Genomic DNA, 19,317 nt, shown 5'->3' with positions numbered 1-19,317 from the left:
GAGCCAGAGAAAGGGACAGCATACTGTTTTTTCCCCATCATAGCAGAGCGAGCAAGTGACCAAGTCATGCTGGCTTTACTCCACAGACACCAAGAGGAAGCCAAGGCCATCTTCACTTAAGGGAGCTCTCTGCCACTATGCATTCTTGTGAACAGAGGATAGACAAATGAAGGCCAAAAACTCAATGTTTAAATAATTTAAGGCAGTATAAACATTGTGAGGTTGTACAAGTAGACGACACAAGATGACATCTGATTTAAAGAACTGACCACCAAAAACAGCCTCTCCAAACAAAAATTAGTATTAATTGCTAATTAGAGCAAGTACCTTCTGATCGGATCTGGGGACAAAGGATTTTGTTCTGAGAAGAAAGCAGACTCTGTCCATTCTTTTCTTTTCGCTGTCGGACTGTAAGAACATTGACTACCCTTAATTCACTTGACTAGTTTTTCAATAGCAGAGTCATTCATTTCTCACCATACCCATATACCTTTTCTCTTCCTCTTATAATCAAAAGCTAAAGTCACATAAAAACTGCTGTATGACCCCCTATGGAAAGCAGCTCTAACCTGAGGGTATTAAAAAGGAAAATTGTAAGCCTGATCATTTTTTCAGTTTATAGTTTTATCAGTTTACGTTTAAAAACCTGAAACGGTTACATCTACCTCTGAGGAACAACTTACATCAGCACTGGTGGCAGGGAATATGAACAGACCAACTACAGGGAATGAGCTGTGTACATTTGCATTAACATTTTAGCTTTTATCAGTTCTGAAGCATTGCCTACTCATCTCCACACACTGTGCTTTGGTTCACATTGTGGAAAGACCCTGCATGTGCCAGCTTGACTGCTTTTAGATGGGACTGAGCTTGCATAGGTACTCCAGGGGATTACATAAACATCCAGCATATGGGACCCAAGCAGAGCTACACCATACTAAAACTCCCAAAACATACACAGCATGGAAAAAAGGCCTTTCACAGCAAGCATTTTGCCTTATGGAACCACTTTGATTGCAATACCTTGTCTGCTGATGTGGACGTAATTATCCCAGTCTGAAATTCTTGGGGGGGGTAGGTTAAGCTTTCTAAAGTTGCTGGAGTTTTGGGGGGGGTTTTTTGCCTCACCTAGACACGTGAACTTAAGATGTTATTTTAAAAAATAACAGAAAATTCAGTACTTGAAACTTGATTTATGAATCTAAATACCAACTCAGAGTTAATATATCCTTTTTAAACGTTATCTGTAAAAAAAGTCAATAAAGTCTCAATTTTTAAACTCTGCTTCACCACATTCAGAGGAAAAGCTAGGGCAAAAAGAGGACATAATAAGTCAGTGCTAGACACAATCCCAAACACTGCCATTTACACTGCAGGTTAAAATTTCCAACTAAAGAAGTTGATGGGATCTGCTATAAGTGCACATGTCTGTATCCGTAAACCAAGTCTGACAGAACAAATGAATACAAATGTAAGAGAGATTAAACACTTTCACAGTTGAAGCTATATGAGATATCCTTATTTGCTATAACAGTAAAGGAATTCCCACAAAAGGAATCTCACAATAAAGAATTCTTAAAGGATTCCTGTATTGACATAGTCCTACAGTTGCACAAGACAAGCTCCTGAAGTCAGAGCACTTCTCCTTCCCCAATTTTATGTATTTATTTTTTTTTAAGCTCATGTTTACAGTGTACTATCTTTCAATTTGATTTGACTTGACATAGAGCCTAAACTTCATGCATCTTCCCTGGTGCTGCCAAGAAGCAGCCCTTGGAATAGTCTTTTGAGTCCTGGTGAATGTCAGGGTGGCAGAGCTTGCAGGGCCAAACCACTGCAGAGTCACTAGTTGGTACTGAGGTCATGCTGATGAAAACATTTGTCTATGCTAACTGCTCCATAATACACTGTCTGATTTTTTACATGCTACTTCCCTGCATAAGGGACATACCTCAACTTTCAGCATGCACCAAACAGGTACTTCTGAGCAGTGTCCCAATATGCAAGAGCATCCCTTCCAAGGCCTTCAAAAAAAGTTTGAAATGAATGTATTTAAGCCAGCAAGAGTAAGCAATTAAAACTTTTATTCATGATCATTTACATATGACTAAAAATGTTCACCACAAAATGCAAACTTTCAGTTATCTTGTATTTAGCAGTGAAAATAGTCATTTCTTCATAGTAAAGCACCAAGGAGCACATCACAGAACAGTCAGGAACAGATTCCATGTACCATTTTTTCCCTTACAATGTACATGACAAAGTTCAAGAATTTATAAGAGTCTAAAAGTTCCAGAACAAATTCTTAGAGTCACCTGAGTGCTTGGCAGGAACAGTATTATTTAGTAGCAGTTACTTTTTTTTTTTTTGAAAAAAAAAGAGCTAGTTTTCACAAAACTGAGACAGACATAATTGGGCCAAATATTGAGTTTCATATTTCCCCTGAATTTTTCAACGGGAACCAAACAGAACAGTTTGCTAGGAGGATTATCTACAACAACTGTGAGAGCAGACGTCAGGAGGAAAGGAAAGACAATCAGCTCATTATTAGCCTGATGAGTAGGGCCCAACTGCTTACAGGCACCTGTACCCACTACTCCACTCAGCTTTTTCTATTACATTTAGTTAGCATTTCATTCAAACATACTATATTGAAGACAACATTATTTTTTAAGTTAAGTGAAGTTGTGTACATGACAAATACATGTACACAGTTTTGGTAGTCATTTAAAGCTGTAAAATTTATATGTAAAGAGAGTCCTATGGATCCCATTACAGATTAAAGAGAAATAACCAGAATCAGTGTTACATACAAAACAATATTCTAACACAGAAACCAATACAGTTATGAAATAATTCATTAGAGAATAAAATTGTTATACTAAAAGAGAAATGCTGCCTTTTTATCACTTTGGAACAGCAAATAAGAAGGCAACATTATGAAAAGTGCACAGCAGAAAAGAATTGTTCAGTTTTCTGAAAAAGTTGAATTTTTCTTCAAACACCAGGCTTTTTCCGGAAACACAGTGGGTTAGGATTGCTTATATTCTTTCCCAGATCAGTCTCTTCTTGCATTAGTTCTCAGTAAGGCGCTTACTCTGACATGTAGGAACGATACATCAGGGCCACAATAATTGCTGCTATTGCCGGGATCACCCAGTTGGACCATGAACTAGAAGCAAGTTTTTGAAACAGCAGTTTAGGAAGTGACAACCAGCAAGTTTATAAAAAAAAAAAAAGCCCTTGCTTAAAGAAGTCCTTCTTCCCCACTCCAACAAATACTTCAAAGTTAGGGCAATAAAACACCTGGGCTGGCCAGTAATACTCTAGCCAAGTTAAAAAGCTTGTACTGTTAAGGCTTTGTACTAGAGCTTACAAGAAGTTTGCTTACTAGAGAAGACTCCAGACACCCTTAAAGTCATGGCATGCTGCCCAGAATATCATTCATTCAAAAGACATTTAAGTAGCAGCATCACATGACACTTTCAAGCACTCAAGCTCCCCACTCAGAGGGCCATGGAACAGCCTCTGAGGTTTCAGCAATAGGTAATTGTCAGCAGGATATAAAGTTTGATTCAGTGGTGTTACAAGGTGGTCCCGCCCCCCAATTCTGACGGATTTCATTTCCTTCAGATGCAGCATTTGTAGCAAATTTTTAAAATGAGGTATCCATGTCAGTAAAAAAAGGCAGCAATGGCACCAAGTGTCTTCTATTCACCTGATAAATCTCCAGAAACGAAGGCTTGTGCAATATAAACCATTTGCTAGATACTGATACATATCAGCGTGAGAAAAAAAATCTAGCTAGTAAGCTAACATGCTTGGAAAGTGGTACACATAGATGCCAACTTGGACTTTATGTAGAACAGAAATTTTCATGCACTGTCCTCTGACATCCAAGCTTCCAGCACACAGAAACTATTCAGCTTCCTAAGCTTCAGAAACATAATCATGAGGAACTTCAAGTTTGACATCAGGTGTCATACTATACCTGGAATTAGACTGAGCAGTGGTAATAAGAGTTTCCTGGAAAGCAAAGCATAAGAAGATATTTACATCAGGCAGACACCCCTCTCCATCTTAACTAGCTCCTCAATTTCTCAAAACTCATTAAGTGGCACTAATTTAAAAAACAACTCAGTGCATTGCGTTTGGAAAGCATTTCATCAGAATTCCTATAACAGACTGTTGTATTAGAAGGTAGCTAGCAGCAGTTTCTGTAGTCAACATTGCATCAAGTTATTTAAAGGAAAATATCATTGCAAGGAATTTTGCTGCAAGTTTTCCATGAAGCTAACTTCAACCTTAGGTTACATTTGAAAAAGTTTTAGTCACCTAAAAGACAAAGATCTCTTACTTGCTTAAAATCTAAATGAAAAGACTCTGAATTAATACACAAATATTTCTTATATCAAACCTAAATGAAGAAAGCTACTAATTTACATCTATGAGGCTTATTAAACTCAGTTTTTTAGTGTGGTGTTTCAGACTGCATAAGAGTCAGTCAAGTTATTATAGTTGTTTCTGATACCTATTTGGACTTCTTGTTCAGTATCCATAGAAAAAGCAGCACTACAAGATCAAATCCCAGTTAGGTACAATTTATATGAAGACTTATTAATTTGAATACTACTAACTGCACATGGCCCTAAGTGCATTTAAAAGATCCAAGCATTAAAATTGTACTTAAATTTACTGGTAAAAGATCCATCACTGAAAAATTAATTGCCTCAGTATCATAATATTTGCAATTCATTTAAAAAGCAAAAGATTCCTAACATCCTCTCATAGGTTCAAACAGACTACTTTTACAAGCACCCAAATCATCATAGGTTTACATGTGATAAATACCATGTTTAAAAGAATAAGAGTCAGTGATTACAACTGTATTGGTTTTGTGAACACCTCCATGAAAAACTAATCCCAAAGCCAAACAGCATGGAAAAGCTTATGCCCACGCTATCAAGCCTAACACCTTCAACAGTCTTGCCACATCCAGGGCCAGGGCATGGCTTCCCCTCACATCAAGACAGCAAGAGAAATATAGCCCAGCTCATGAAAACTTGTTTTTAAACACTATGACACTGGACATGTACACTGAGGGTACTTTAAATACAGTGCAAGGACGAGAAGGACATTTGAAAACACAAGACCTTCTGACAGCTCCTGGAGAGCCAGGGCACAGGGCTAACCTGTCACGTTAGCCACCCAGAGTGCAACCCAAAGTGAAACTGTCTTATCAGCTACACCCACACATCCTGCTGGAGGAAAGTGCTCCAGCTTCCTTCTGTAAGGAGGGATGACCTACATGTCCTGTAGATAACTATGACCAGCACTAAAACAAGGGAATAAGCCAAACGGGAATGTAGTAAAAAGTCATTTGCATACATCTTAACTCCCAACTGACCACACTTTGGCCAAACTAATATTCTAAGTGCTTCAGTTTACTAACTTCCTGTGAGCTTAATCAAGGTATTGTATACTACAACTTGCACTGGGCAGTCTGTTTCTCAGTTGCATTGATGGTTGCTGCTCTTACAGCTTGAGTGTAAACTACCCTGAATTTCAAAATAAATCAGAATAGCAGATGTTATTCTCAGTGGGAAGAAGCTCTAATTCCAGTCACAACTCCATTTCTTATTTTTTGTTAGTATAATAGTTCCAGTACTTAATAATAAAATTAATAAATGCTATAGCAAACATTTCAGTGTGTATATATATATATTTTTTTACTCTTCCCTTCAATTTACATCATATTATTGGAAGACCCTACAAAAGTGATTGTTTCTTAAAAGTAATCTCTCAAACAGCAGGAGTAAGATCCTATTCCTACTATACTTCATTTAAAAATAATCTTCAGCTATTTCCTAAATGCACTGCTGTACTGTTAGGTACACGTGAGCAAATATCCTCTATACACTCAGCAGCAGCAACTGTACAAATTAATCCCTGATGCACTTGCTCCTTTAAGGGACATCTGAATTTTATGAGATTGATAGCTGAGTGCCAACACAACTTTATTCTGTTAAAGATAGGAAAAAAACCATTATAAAATAAGTGCAATACTGAATTGACAGGACACTCAGCAAAATCTACGGAAAGTCAGGAATCAAACAGTATTTTCACCTTGAAAAGGGTTTACAATTGCAAAATAACTGATGTATAGTACAGCAATCAAATGCCTCTACATTCTCTATCTACTAGTGTTACCAATATCTTGTTAAGCATCACATTTTTCTCCCACAAGCTCTTACTAGTTGAATCCACTTTGTCTATAAACCAATTTTTTTCTTAAACTGAATACTAGAAAACCATTGACTGATTCTAGGCTTACCTTTTTGCTACAGTGTAATGCCATCACACTTAGTAACCTCTTGGTTCGAAACCACACAATTTAAAGAAAAGAACAGCTAACAGGAAGAATAATATGAAGCCAGATCAACAGGTTTAAGAGATTTATGACCTGAAATACGACACTTAAATCAAGTTGAATTATTTTTGCCTCTGGGGGTATACCATTTACAGACAGACACTGTCCTTAATGCCCAAGGGAAACAATGTGGCATTTCAAGAAACACACTTACTGTTGGTTTCTGAAGCTTCCCTCTATCATCCTGCAGGAAAACAAGCAAGAAACATTTAGACAAAAACCCAAAGCATTAAAAAAAACCCCACCATTTATCACTAAATTCAGTTTGCAGTTTATTCTGTTGATGTGCACCTATTTTTACCTAGGAAACAGACTTGCAAGAGCATAGATGTCAGTGTATGATTTTGTACCATAAACAAGATCACTTCCTTAAATAATATTTCCCAGTATACAATAAAGACTAGAAACCCGAGTCTCCAACATATTTCATTATTTCTTGTGCCCATGTTTTTGCATTTCCTTTGTCTCTAAACAGTACATATAACCTTAGCTTATACACCAATTGCAACCATATTAGTCTACTCGTATTATTGGGTAAAGTCTTCTAACTAGGTTTGGTCCAATGTCCAATGCAAAGGTCCCAAATTCTATGGATCTTCCAAAACCTCATGCAGTTTTACTTGAAATGGTCACATTCATTACAAAAAAAGCCAAACAGTATATAATCTTGACAGTGCTGTATTTGTACATTAAATTATCATGCTGTTTGTTTCATATCAAATGAAAACAGGCACTAGTCAAACAAAGAAGAACTGGACTGGTAGCCAGGTTAAATAACTTTACTGGCATCAACTGCCATCTGAAATAGACGACAAGCCTGCAATGTTAACAAACGCGCATCAGAGCTCAAGTATTTCATATAAGGACAAGCTACACTACTAATATTTATCAAGAGAGGACCTAAGACAGATATAAGATCAGGAATCTTACTGTGAAATATGCTACTCAAGACAGTGATATTTACCCCAAATGCAAGACAAAACATACACAAAACAGAAGAGGAAGAGAGAAGAGGCAGGGATAGGCAGTAAAGTAGAGCAGATGGGCACACTAGCAGCCTAAACCACTAACAAGTGGTTTTCAACTATTAAGATGCAGGAGAGCTTAAAAAAGGCCTATCTGAAGGAAGCCAAGGCAGTAGCTCTGTAGCTAGAAATAAATCCTTCAAAACTTGAGACAGCAGAAAGGTGCTTGTTAGAAGTATAGGAAACATTAAGGACAGTATAGAAAAGAGGAAGTGACAGATGATCCAGTGGGAACTGATCATAAACAACCCTGACAGCTACAAGTAGGGAACACTGATACAGCTCAAAACCAGGTGAGCCAGAGAGGGGGAAGACAGAGCACCAAACTAGAAGTACAATGCTTACAGTAGCTGTTTTCTAAACATACATACAAAGAGCCAAGATTGTACTTTGAGATCCAGATGGAAGCCTGGCATAAATATTTACAATTATGAAAGCGGCTCTTAGTAATCACTCTGCATATCGACATAAGAAAAGGCCTAGACATTCTCACATATCACCGTCAGGGGTTATAGATCTCATTATAAAGCTCACAGGGTGCACCAGAAATGGCATGATTCCATATTCAGTTTAATCAAGAACTAAGCTGTAAAATATTTCAAAGCAGCAAACATTTAGATGTGACAATCCTTATAGTACACTAATCAAATCCCTTCACATTGGGGGAACCTATCTCCAGCCCAGATCCATCCACAAACAGCTGCAGGGCTGGCATCCAACCAAACTAGCAGCGCTCCTTTATTTTGAAGTAAATTACCAGAGAAACAACTAGATGCAAAAATACTATAGTCAACAGCCAGTACTGGTACTCTCACATACTCACCGGGTGAAGTTCGCCAATAATAAAGTCTTCTGACAGTGTCCTTGCATCTGTGGAATGGCCAACATCTTCAAAGTTCTCAGTAGCATCTCCCCCAGCTTGCTCCCTGAGGACTTCTTCACCACCTGGGTGCTGCAATGTTTAATAGTTGCATTTGTTACTGAAAACCATTAAACATTCTAAAAATGGAAATTCTTAATTTCTACATTTCTAAAAAAAATTGTCCTTGCAAAATCAGGTGCTAGTCTTCTTAGAGCAAATATAAGCCTCTCTGAATAACTAGAGAGCTTTATGTACTCTTTGAAGCCAAAACCAAGGAAGCTAAGTCTCTGCTCCATCAGCAATGGAGCAGTAAGAGGCATTACCCCTAGCAACTAAAGCATTTAGAACATTATGGGAATCAGTGTCTTTTACAGCCCAACTATTATCTAAAGGTACATTCCACGCTCTCACTTTGCAGGAAATTTATATTTTTATCCAAACAATGCTTTATACAGCAAAAGTATAAAAGCCAAAAGGTATAAGTTGAGCAAGAACATTCCAGGTAGATTTAACAAAAAAGCTATTCACAAGAAGAGCAATCAAGCACTGAAACAAGTTGGCAAGGGAGCACACAGAATCTCCACCGTTTGAGGTTGCCTACACAAGGTGCTAAGGAACCTGACCTTCAAGTTAATCCGAGTTTGAGCTGGGGGTTGGACTAGATAGTCTTCAAGGGTCCTTTCCAAAAGAAATTACTGTATAATTATCTAGTAAGCCAGCTACTCTGGAACTATTTAAGCACAATTGAAAGCTCATACAAGACACTAGAATAGCAATTCTGTTTCAGCAGATTATGGAATCCTAAAACCACATTACTGACAAAACCCTTAAGATGTAGAGAAGTCATCTCCCATGTCTCCTAATACCTCAACTCATCACCATTCCCTTAACCTAAATACCTGTTCTCCATTGACTTCTGTTCTTCCCCAAGATGCACTTTTGGGATTGCATGCAGTTCCACATTTCCATCCATCAAACAACTCTCTACATACTGCAAGATATATCACATCTTCTAGTTCAGTGAATTTTCTCATCTGTTATATGAATAAGTAACTTGAAGCTAAGTAACATGCCATAAAAATTCACCACTCAACTTTTAAGTAGGAAATTACTACATAAACACTGGGAATTATTAGGTAGGCCAGTTGAAAACACTTTAGTACTACCGACTTGGATTAAGGCAACCATGAAATAAGTTTAACACTTTACCAGTGACAGAGGAAACAAGGCTTTGGAGCCTCAATTCCATTTTTAATGCTTCTGACTACAAGATCTAAAATGATGAAAATAGGCAAAATTTCTACTGTTTAGGGTCATCTTGCCTGGAGCATAGCTGAACAGAAAGGCTATGCTTAGACAGTAGATCAAAGAAATGGCATAAACATTTCTGTTAGTCTAGGCAATTCAGGTTAGCATTTACTTCAAATCCACCATAGTAATCTCCTACCAATCCTTCTCTTCCAACAAAACTAAGACTTGTTCATACAGATCAGGAAGACACTATTACTACCAGTTTCCAGCAGTACCAGAACTCCAAATCTTGAATCTTTGCATTCAAGGCAGACATTTATTTTAACAGATTAAGTTGCATTAAAAAAAAACAAACAACAAACAAAACCACCAAAAAAACACAACCCAACACTTTTTTTTAAAAGAGGCAAGATACCACTGCTAGAAGGATAAGGGATCCCTGCCATGACTAAGCAAAGCAAGATTACGCAATTGATAAAGAGATTAGGCACAGCAGCTGAGTAAAAAAGGTTAAAAAAGTGCATGCAGAGTAAAGATTATGCAAGCAGACGTGCAAATATGCTGTGCTTACCAAAATCCTGCCCTTTAGTCCATTATAGTAAGTGCAAATATGCCATGCTCACCAAAATCCTGCCCTTGAGTCCATTCTAGTAATTATTCAGGGAAAAGACTGGACAAAAGTTGAGGGATCACTCAAGTTCAGTGCCTTGAAATGTGTAGCACATTTAAGAAGCTGAACTTGGATCTAACAGGCTCTCCCAGATACTGCCACAACTAAGTCTTCCAAGAATTCCTCCAGCAACATGGGGTTCGGGTTTGAGGCTTTGTTTTGGTTTGGTTTTTTAATACCATGCTATAGAATTGCACTCCCCAAAATAGAAAAATGTGGCATCTTCAGCAGAGAAGGTGGCAAAACTCCTCAGAAAACATGCTTAACAAACAAGACATCAACAAGTAGCAACAGGCAAAGTTAAACTACCCATAAAGCACTAGCAGCATGTACAAGTAGGTAAAACACCAGTTACTCCAGGAAGTCACCAAGATCACATGGTTTACACTAGTTCCCTCCAAAATTCACCAGTCAACCAAACAAGTGGATACCTACCAGTATAATGCATATACATTAAAACTATTTCACAGAGTAGTTTAACAAACTACCTGTAGGTCGCTGACTACAGAATGATCATATACTAATTTGTTCCCAAATCCCTCCCTTGTGCCACTACAAAGCAATTGCGTAGCTGTATGGGCAGCTTCACTGAGGCACTCCAGCTCTTATCTGTAGAACTAGCTTTTGGTCTAATTAACTGATCTGTCTGTCTATAAAACCACATTGTTAGTGTCAACACAGTGACCGCTACCAGTGGCTATCACACATCAGCTGAAGGGGACAAACTCACCCTGTCCTTCGCCACCACAGCTAGAAAACTAGTAGTATTTTTCCCCTCACATCAAGCAAGACTAAGGTAGAAAGAATCACACATGGTTCTCAAATTAAGCCATCTAGCAGATGATGTTACTAGTAACCTACTAGACATACATAAAAGTGCTTTGAAACTAAACACTTTCCTTTTAGATGGCACCTGTGCTTGAAAATGCAAACTTACAAGCTTTCTGCAAACAACTAGCATATAATACAAGTAATTAATGAAAAAACTTCACCTCCCCTAATGAAAGGGAGCAACTGTAATGTCTCACAGAGGGCAAGAAGTAACTTTTCCATCAAAAGCTGAGCATTTTCCACAGTTCAATGAGTTTCTCAGAGTTTGTTTATACAGGACTTTTGTTCACACTTCTGCCTGGTAAACAAAGCTTGCTACCAGAATTTCTACTTTAATTAAGAGCCTCTGGATAGACCCTGGAACTGGAAAGCCCACAAGACAATATACATAGTGACTCCTGAAGTGAAATCCTGCTAATACAAATAAATGAAGTGGGTTTTGCAGGTAAACTTGTGGTTCAAGGGAAATGAAAAAGCTTTTGCTGATAAATTAAGCTAGTCTAGCTCATTCCTAGGACATTCCCAATATAATAACATAGATATCTAAGTTAGTAGCATAACAGATATCTGTACAGAGCCAGCACTAGTACATAGCATAGATTAATTCCTGACAGCAGCACATTAGAAAGTTTTAGATGAGAGCAGTGAGTTTAACAGCTTATTTGCTTTATCTGGGTCAGAAGTCTGCAATTACTTCATCCTGAATGCCTATCAGCTCTTCTCCCCCTCGCTACAATCATGCGACTTTCTCAGTGCCATAGTTCAAGACTCTATTAAAGTATAACTATCCTAATTCACAGTTCCTGCCACCTCTCCTCTCCCATAATGGGGGAATCAAATCTAAGGTCCAATTTAACTTTTGGGGAGATTAGCAAAGGTCTCCACCAGTTGCAGCGTTATAGATTAGAGTTTTACTTTCTGCACTGCAGGGAATGAGAAGCAGAAAGGGGCAGTGACAGAGCCAGAGACACCCAGAGAACCTCAGCTTTATTGTGCAAGACAGATGGACTAATGCTTGTTTGGTTTAAGGGCACTTTCATGTAGTCCGAAAAGAGTCCTCCAAAGTTATTTCCACCACCTATTTAAGTTACAGGACAGGAATTCTGTACTCATGTAAAATTTTAGGACCCTAGGAAAGTAGATCTCTTTATGAGAGTGCATTTTTGAAAACCATCATTAGGGTTTTAGATGAAGTGCAAAAGAAACGCCCAGTAGCTGGGTGCCCATTTCCCCACTTACAAAACAATTATAGTTTGCAGTGTCAGACATAAAAGAATGCTATGAAGTGCTATTTTTCAAAGCATTTTCAAATCCTCCTGCAAGCTTCATCAGAGCTTAAGGAAGTGATAACACTGGTTTTAATCCTCAGACTGCAAGTTTCTGCAATAAGAATTCACATGGTACATTGACATACTTCAAAACGTGCTAGTACCAGCACCCTTCAATGTAAGCCATTCACTACTTTGAACATGGAAGGTAGTATGCTACTCCTCCACAATATCACCACACAGGATGAATATAACTTACAACCACATAGTGGAGAGAACATTTCTCATTCTGACAGAGTAAAACAATATTTGTTTTTCTATACTTTATTTGATCAGCATTACAGAAGACATGTTGTGGGAGCTGTCCATTTTGTTTAGAAACAGTGCTATTGAAGCGCAAGTTCATACCTTATGAAAAACCCATTTTCATTGGCCATTAATGTTTTCACTAAATTCTGAGACCACCACCAATTGAAGTAAGCTAAACAAAGTCTGTATTAGATTAATATTAAATGCATACTATAGTTAGTTTCCAGAACAAGGAATTTCTCTCAGGTAGACATGTTCCTATTCTCGTTAGCTTCTCTGCCTAGTTTAAGGAATCCAGCCAAGTTGCCACAAAAGCCATAGGGAGGATTCCTACCACAATGGGAAGTAGATCAAGAGACTGATCATTTCATTTTTATTTTTATAGGCCCAGCTACTCTTGATTTGCTCATCAGATCGATGTCAAAGCCTGACTAGTCCGATTGCTTTATTAAACTATGGAGAAATACTACTGAGCACTACCAACATATCCATTAATTGACATTTCATATTATTCACATATGTAATTATCTGCAATACAGATATAGCCATAAGATCCTGCTGTGAGTATACATGCATTTCTAGTAGCTATTTTCCCTTAAATGGCATAGGACCTGAAACTATGAAAAAGTTTCCCAAATTTTCTGTAACACAGGTCCAGCAGCCTTTGAATGAAAAAGAGGATATAGAAGTCTGTGGTCTCAGAAATAGTCTTTCATGCCAAGGGCTTTCAGACACTGCACTCCAAAAGCTGAGGTCTCTTGTTTTCCTCTCCTAGAGGATATACTTTGATAATTGAAGAAAATTCAGAGATAGATATTCAAGTTATAAAGTTTCCCTAAGATCTGCCATTTAAAAAGAGAATTATAGAAAAAGCAGTTGCTGGAATCTTGTGTATTCAGTAACCCCTAGGACAAGATGTCAAAATACACAATCCTTTCTTCCTCCAGCATGTCATGTGTATTTCAAATGATCTTTTTTAAGCCTTGTCCTTAGAAAACAAAGCCAATATGGTCACACTGTGTGATGCCTCCACTCCTTTTCAGCCTCATCACCCCCAACACATACACATCACCACCCCAAGTCCATTTACTATCTAACTTAAATCAAGTGTTCACAGAGGTTGATGGTTCCCCCAAACCAAACAAGTTTCACTAAACATCTACAAGCTTTATGAAGAGACAAAAGCTAGACAGAGGCAATACACCCTTTAAGTACTGCAATGAAGTGAAAGGCAGTAGCATACTTTCACTTACTAGGCATGAGAGCATCCAGGGTGTCTTTAGCACTGGAGCACCATAAAGTTTAACTTCATAATCAGTAAGAAAATATTTCCATAGGTTAATGCAGTGACTGGAAAGATTGCTTGTCAAATTAAGAAATGGGATGGCTGAAGTCAGCTTCCATTCCCAGTTCTTCACTCCCTAGTGCTCTTCCCTTTGCTACTTGGTAAGAGCAGGAATGAGGTGATGATTTAGCAGTGTATCTTCTTTAATACTATTGGACTTATTTTAATAGCTTACGTTTAATTCTTGAAATATTTTAAGCTCTTCTAGTCCTGCAAGGAAATGCAAGAAGTAAAACTGAGTTTAACCAATAATGCTACTGAAACAGCTAATGTAATCCCCATTTCACTGAGAAGCATTTACCATACTCCAGAACACACCAGCAAGAGGCTAGCTCCAGTTTCTCCTCATCTGTCACATGTAAATGCCTCAGGGTGTCTGACAGTGTCAGAAGAATTAGCAACTTACTTGATAAATTAACAGGTATCAGAAGCATTCAAAAAAAGGAAAAAAACTCCTATGAAATATTTTAATCCAAGGGTTCCATCCCAAAAATCACCAACACAATGAACAGGACAATACCCAAAAACTCTCCTTAGGAGTATAGCTTCATTTAGATACTTTGTTGAAAATAGTTATCCAATCTCAATTCAATTCCTGTTTCAGAACATGACCCAGAAAATTCAGCTCCACAACCAGCCATATTCTATTGAAAGTTGTTTAGTGTGAGGCCAAAATTTGACCCATGTGTACCAGAGTGCATCAGGACACCCCACAGTTGTCCAAGAAACAACTATGTCACTGCTTACAGACAAACTGATTCTTTTGATAAGCTGCTGAATTAGCAACGATGTCCTGAAATGAAGGCTTTCTTGGAGAAATTTGCACAAGGTAGTAACTCTTAATATTCACCAATTTCATCACACGTACTGAAAGAAGAGGCTGTCAGCTTGTTTGTGCAACTAAAATCCAAAAGCTCATTAGATTCTGGATTTTTTGTCAAGTGTGTTTTTTTCTTGGGTTGTGTTTAGAAGGGGTTTTGGGGTTTTTTTGAGGGGGGAATACCCTCCTCACCCCCCCATCTGGAATTGCTTATACAAATACGTATCAGCCAAAACTGATCAAGTTTCCAAGAACAGCTACTTCAGTTTCTGAGTCTGCATGAAAAACTGCATTCTCCTTCAGGACTTCTATAATTAAACTGGCCTTGCCTGCATAACTAAACAAATATTTCCATAACTGAAGGAGGAACCAGACCAGGGCTAGATGAAAAAACAATCAAGAGTCAGTAGATCAGTTTCACAATCCACCTTGCTGAAAAGCCAAACAGTTCGTGCTGGCACACAGCTTAAGAACAAAATACTACCTCTGTCAACACTGCCTTTGAACAACATCTTGTCGACCTCTTATTTGCAAAATGCTCGATTTATACTTTGAATTTCAAGTGTTTACAATCACAAAAATGAAGATGGGGCTACAGAACTACCGAGGCTTGAATTCTGTCACGTCACTACCAATCTACACTATACTCTCAAAGAAATTAATGTAAGTCTACCATAACACTTTTTAATTGGATACTAGATCTTTACAGATCAGGAATAATGGGAGTGAGGGAGAAAATTCAAAATATCACTCATAAATCCTAGCTACATTTAATACTTAAAAAAAAATTGCTCCACTGTTGCATTTCTGCATCTCCACAGAAGAATTTTTTAGTCCAATAACTAAAATGCTTCTTTATTAACCATGACTACCAATGATTACATCAATTGCTCATCATCATCAAGTGACCAAAAGCATTAATCATTAACGGGGGGGGGGGGGGGGGGGGGGCGGAACCCAACCCAACAACCAAAAGCATTCAACCCGACCGCTGTACTCTACTAAGTAGAGTTGGAGCTTTTGCAGCTTCGCAGCACCAGCGCCGAGTGTGTCCGGACAGCAGTAAGAGCACGACGCCTTTGAGGAACTAGGGTTTCTACGACGTCAGAAAGTTTAAAGGCAGGGGAAGGCAGAAAACAGTTCCCAGCAGCGGATTACACGGGGGGGACGGGACGGGACGGCGCGCCCGGCACACTCGGGTTTTTCCTGCCCGGAGCCCGCTCCCGCCGCCCCCACAGCAAGGCCCGTGACCCTCACACGACTGCTTCTCAAAGGGCACTATCGCGACCGGCCGGGGGCGGCACCCTGCTGCGCCACACCCTCAGCGGCCGCCCCCTCCGCGGTTCGGCCGGCGAGCCTGCAACCGCCCCACGGGCCTCCCGCGGCGTCCGTCCCCCCCCACCGCCGCCCCTCTCCTTCAGCCTCCCCGGGGCACCCACCTCGTCCAGAAACTTGGTGACATCGTAGATGCGGTGGTGCAGGATGATCCAGGTGCTCTGGCTGTTGTTGTGCTTCTGCACCTCCTCCAGCCGGTAGTACCGGCCCCGCCACGACTCGCCCCCGGCCTCGCTGGAGCCCACCATGTCCCCCACGCCACCACGACAGCCGCCGCCGCCGGCTCCTCAGCAGGCTATAAGCCCCGCTCCCACGCGCGCCCGCCGACTGGCGCCCAGCCGCGAGCCTATCACCGCCCGCCCCCGCCCCCTCGTCACCGCCCGCCCCCTCGTCGCCGGCTTACTCATTGGCGGAGCCAAATGCCTTTCAAAGAAGGCGTCGGGCTGGCGACCCAGGTGGCCCGCGGGGGAGGGACTTGTGAGGTGGGGCGGCGGCCTCGTGCCCCGCCCTCTCCACCCCCCCCCCACCGCCGCGGGAGGGAGCGGCGCCCTCCACGTGACCAGCCGCCGGTCACGTGCCGCGCGGGGTGCCGCTGAGCAGCGAGCGGCGGCCGGGTAGCGCCCGCCGGCGTCTTACGGGCCGTCACCGGGCTCCGAACCGGGCATCGGGCGAAACGTGGCCGCCAAGGGGAGGTTACGCCGGCCCTCGTCACCTTTGGCAGGCGTTGGCCGCGGTGAATGCCGGGCCGCGCGGCGACGAGCCGATCCCCCCCCCCCGCGGTCTGCCGCCGGTTTTCTCGGCAGGACCGGCGGCAGATGCGGGCGGGTAGACGGCCCGGGGCCTCCCCCGTTATCCCCTGGACGCCTGCCGATAGGGCCCGGCGGGATCCCTGCAGCGCCGGCGGCGGCGGCGCGCGCAACCCCCTTCCTCCCGCCCCGCCCCGCCCCCGCGCGCGCGGCGGTTGCTCGCGCCGAAGGCGGGAGGCGCGCGGCTGCCTCGTCTTCCCCTCGCGGGCCGTGAAGGGAGGCGGCGGGAGGAGCGTCCCGGTCAGAGCTGCTTCGGGACGGCTCCTCAAATCCTGCCGGCTGGGGTAGGAGCCCTGCCTGGGGAGAGCTCTCCCGCGGGGCTTGAGGCGAGGGTTCCCTGTGACATCCCCCCCCCGCCTTGCCTGGTGGGCTGAGGGCACGGGGAGCGGCGCCTTCCCCTTCTCTTGGTGACGCCCTTTCACCCACCCGCAGCCCTGGTTTTCCTCGGTGGTGTTGAAGCTAAACCCCGGTTCCTTCACTCTGGCCTGAGATGGGTTTGATGGCTTGCTTTGCTTGTTGGGCTGGCCAGAATGGGTCCCCCTGTCCCCATCATTACTGGTGCTGGGTCGCACCTGTACACTGCTTGGGTGCCTCAACAGCAACAGCCCCATGTACACACTCTGGCGTGATGAGAAGACGGGTTTTTTGGGGGGGGGTGTTTACAGCATAACTAGTGACATAAAATTTACCTAGTGTGACCTGTCGAGGCACCTGTCCTCAAAGCTGGTGCTTAGGTAGTTGTTTTGTACCCTGTGCATGTGCTGTTGGTTATCTGTGTGCAGGACAGCTTCATACTTCCTCGCTGAATGCCACCACGATCTTTAGATCCCGTCTCTTGTTCATTACAGTCAGCCTAACGGGAAAAGTGGCTACCATCCCTCATAGCTTGGTGGTGTTCTCAGCTTTAATAAGGAGGCTCTTCACTCCATCTTCCAGGTCATTACTGAAAACAACAAATATCACCACCAAGCTCTGTGATTTACCTGTCTGTTTTGACAGAAAACCAGCAATAGCCATTCTCCAACTGATGTCCTGTTCAGCTTAGCAGAAGCTCTGTGGTGGTTTCAAGTTCATGTGTTGTGATTATCGGCATCTAAAGATGTAACTTCTCCCACACACATTAAGTTCTCCTACTGGTACAGAAGGCAGTTGAGTTTATTTCCTATGATTTATAACTGGTAGTTTTATGTTAACTGGTACTTCTCTCTTTATGCTCTCCCCTGAAGGGAGAAGCCATTAGCAAGCACTCTGTCCCATTAGCTTTTAAGATGACTGGGAAGATTTAACTTACGCTGAATACAGCCAGTGGTTCCCACAGGGGTATTGGCCTCAAACAGCAAGTGGATCACTGGAGCGTTGCAGTATGTGTTTGACAACATCTTCACCACAAAAATCCCCGGTTGGCCATTTAGGATTCTTTTAAACATTATGAAAGTTGGGGACCCGACCTTTCTTTTCTGTGTTTGCAAAGGGACAAGATTTTTTTCTCATTTGTTTAAAATAGTTCTTTCCCTTAAGCTGTAGCTTTTGGAATTCTATAATGAAGTGATAGTCTTGGCTGGTATTTTTAAAAAAACTACTTTTCATGACTGCTAGAAAAAAACTTGAAATGTGTTTTCCTTTAAGGGTAAGAAACAAAGAAACATGTTATTTTCTTTTAAATTACAGTTATAAAACACTGACCTTGTGATTTTTCTAGGATATGACTGACGTTAATCTTTTGAATGTGTTACACTGTAAGCAAGGCAAAGCAAAATCAGAATAGCAAAGTTACCTTTGACATTGTTCCTCAAAAAATGTTTCCAGTTCATCATTTTTTGGTCACGATTTGCAAAATTGCTTTTCAGGTGAATACCTGGTGACTTCATAAAATTTGGAAACAAAATACTTATCACTATCTTCACTGCGCTGGTAAGACCATTTCCCAAAACGGTTTTAGGGTTTGGAGGGGGGAGAACTATTAAAACAGCTTTTTCTGGTGTGCAGTGTTTGCTCCTGGCTTTTTGTAACAAACAGACTTTCTACCTGCCTGTTTTTCTTTGAAACACTTTGTTTGAGGAAGGTGCTATAGTTAAAAGGTGTATTTTCTTTAAATAATGAAATGTTAGATGTTCTTTTTCGTCATAAATATTCTAGTTCCTTTACACTGAGCCTGGCCTGTGCTGCAACACATAGGAGCATACAACAGGCATGCAACAGACCAGGTAACAGCCATGACTTCGTATTACTCTCGCTCACATGGATTTTGTTAATACTGCATCAAAGGATCACATTCTCAGTCTGAAATTCTGTTTTTTTCGGTTCTTTTTTCTGGTGCTTTTTAGGAAGTTCCGAAAATGATGGTGTTGCAGCACATCTACTCAGT

The 19,317-nt window shown here is 41.2% G+C and overlaps 1 protein-coding gene across 3 annotated transcripts; it reads right to left on the bottom strand.

Annotated features, from left to right (window-relative positions):
* Positions 1-2,066: 2,066 nt before the first annotated feature.
* CYB5A (cytochrome b5 type A) lies at positions 2,067-16,491 on the bottom strand. Of its 3 annotated transcripts, none has more exons than XM_075022875.1 (6): positions 9,828-9,997; positions 9,217-9,351; positions 8,279-8,407; positions 6,585-6,614; positions 3,992-4,026; positions 2,067-3,172 (listed from the first exon to the last, which is right to left on the bottom strand). In XM_075022875.1, exons 1-6 carry the CDS (start codon positions 9,882-9,884, stop codon positions 3,094-3,096), a joined length of 465 nt encoding a protein of 154 aa, XP_074878976.1. In that variant the 5' UTR covers positions 9,885-9,997; the 3' UTR covers positions 2,067-3,093. The 3 variants fall into 3 exon arrangements, with proteins under 3 accessions (XP_074878976.1, XP_074878978.1, XP_074878977.1); XM_075022877.1 differs by having other exon boundaries at positions 9,217-9,308; positions 9,844-9,993; XM_075022876.1 differs by lacking the exons at positions 9,217-9,351; positions 9,828-9,997 and adding an exon at positions 16,251-16,491.
* Between the last annotated feature and the right edge of the window lie 2,826 nt (positions 16,492-19,317).

Source organism: Buteo buteo, chromosome 3 (assembly GCF_964188355.1).
Source record: "Buteo buteo chromosome 3, bButBut1.hap1.1, whole genome shotgun sequence".
Taxonomy (NCBI): Eukaryota; Metazoa; Chordata; class Aves; order Accipitriformes; family Accipitridae; genus Buteo; species Buteo buteo.
This window is presented reverse-complemented; position numbering and strand designations above follow the sequence as displayed.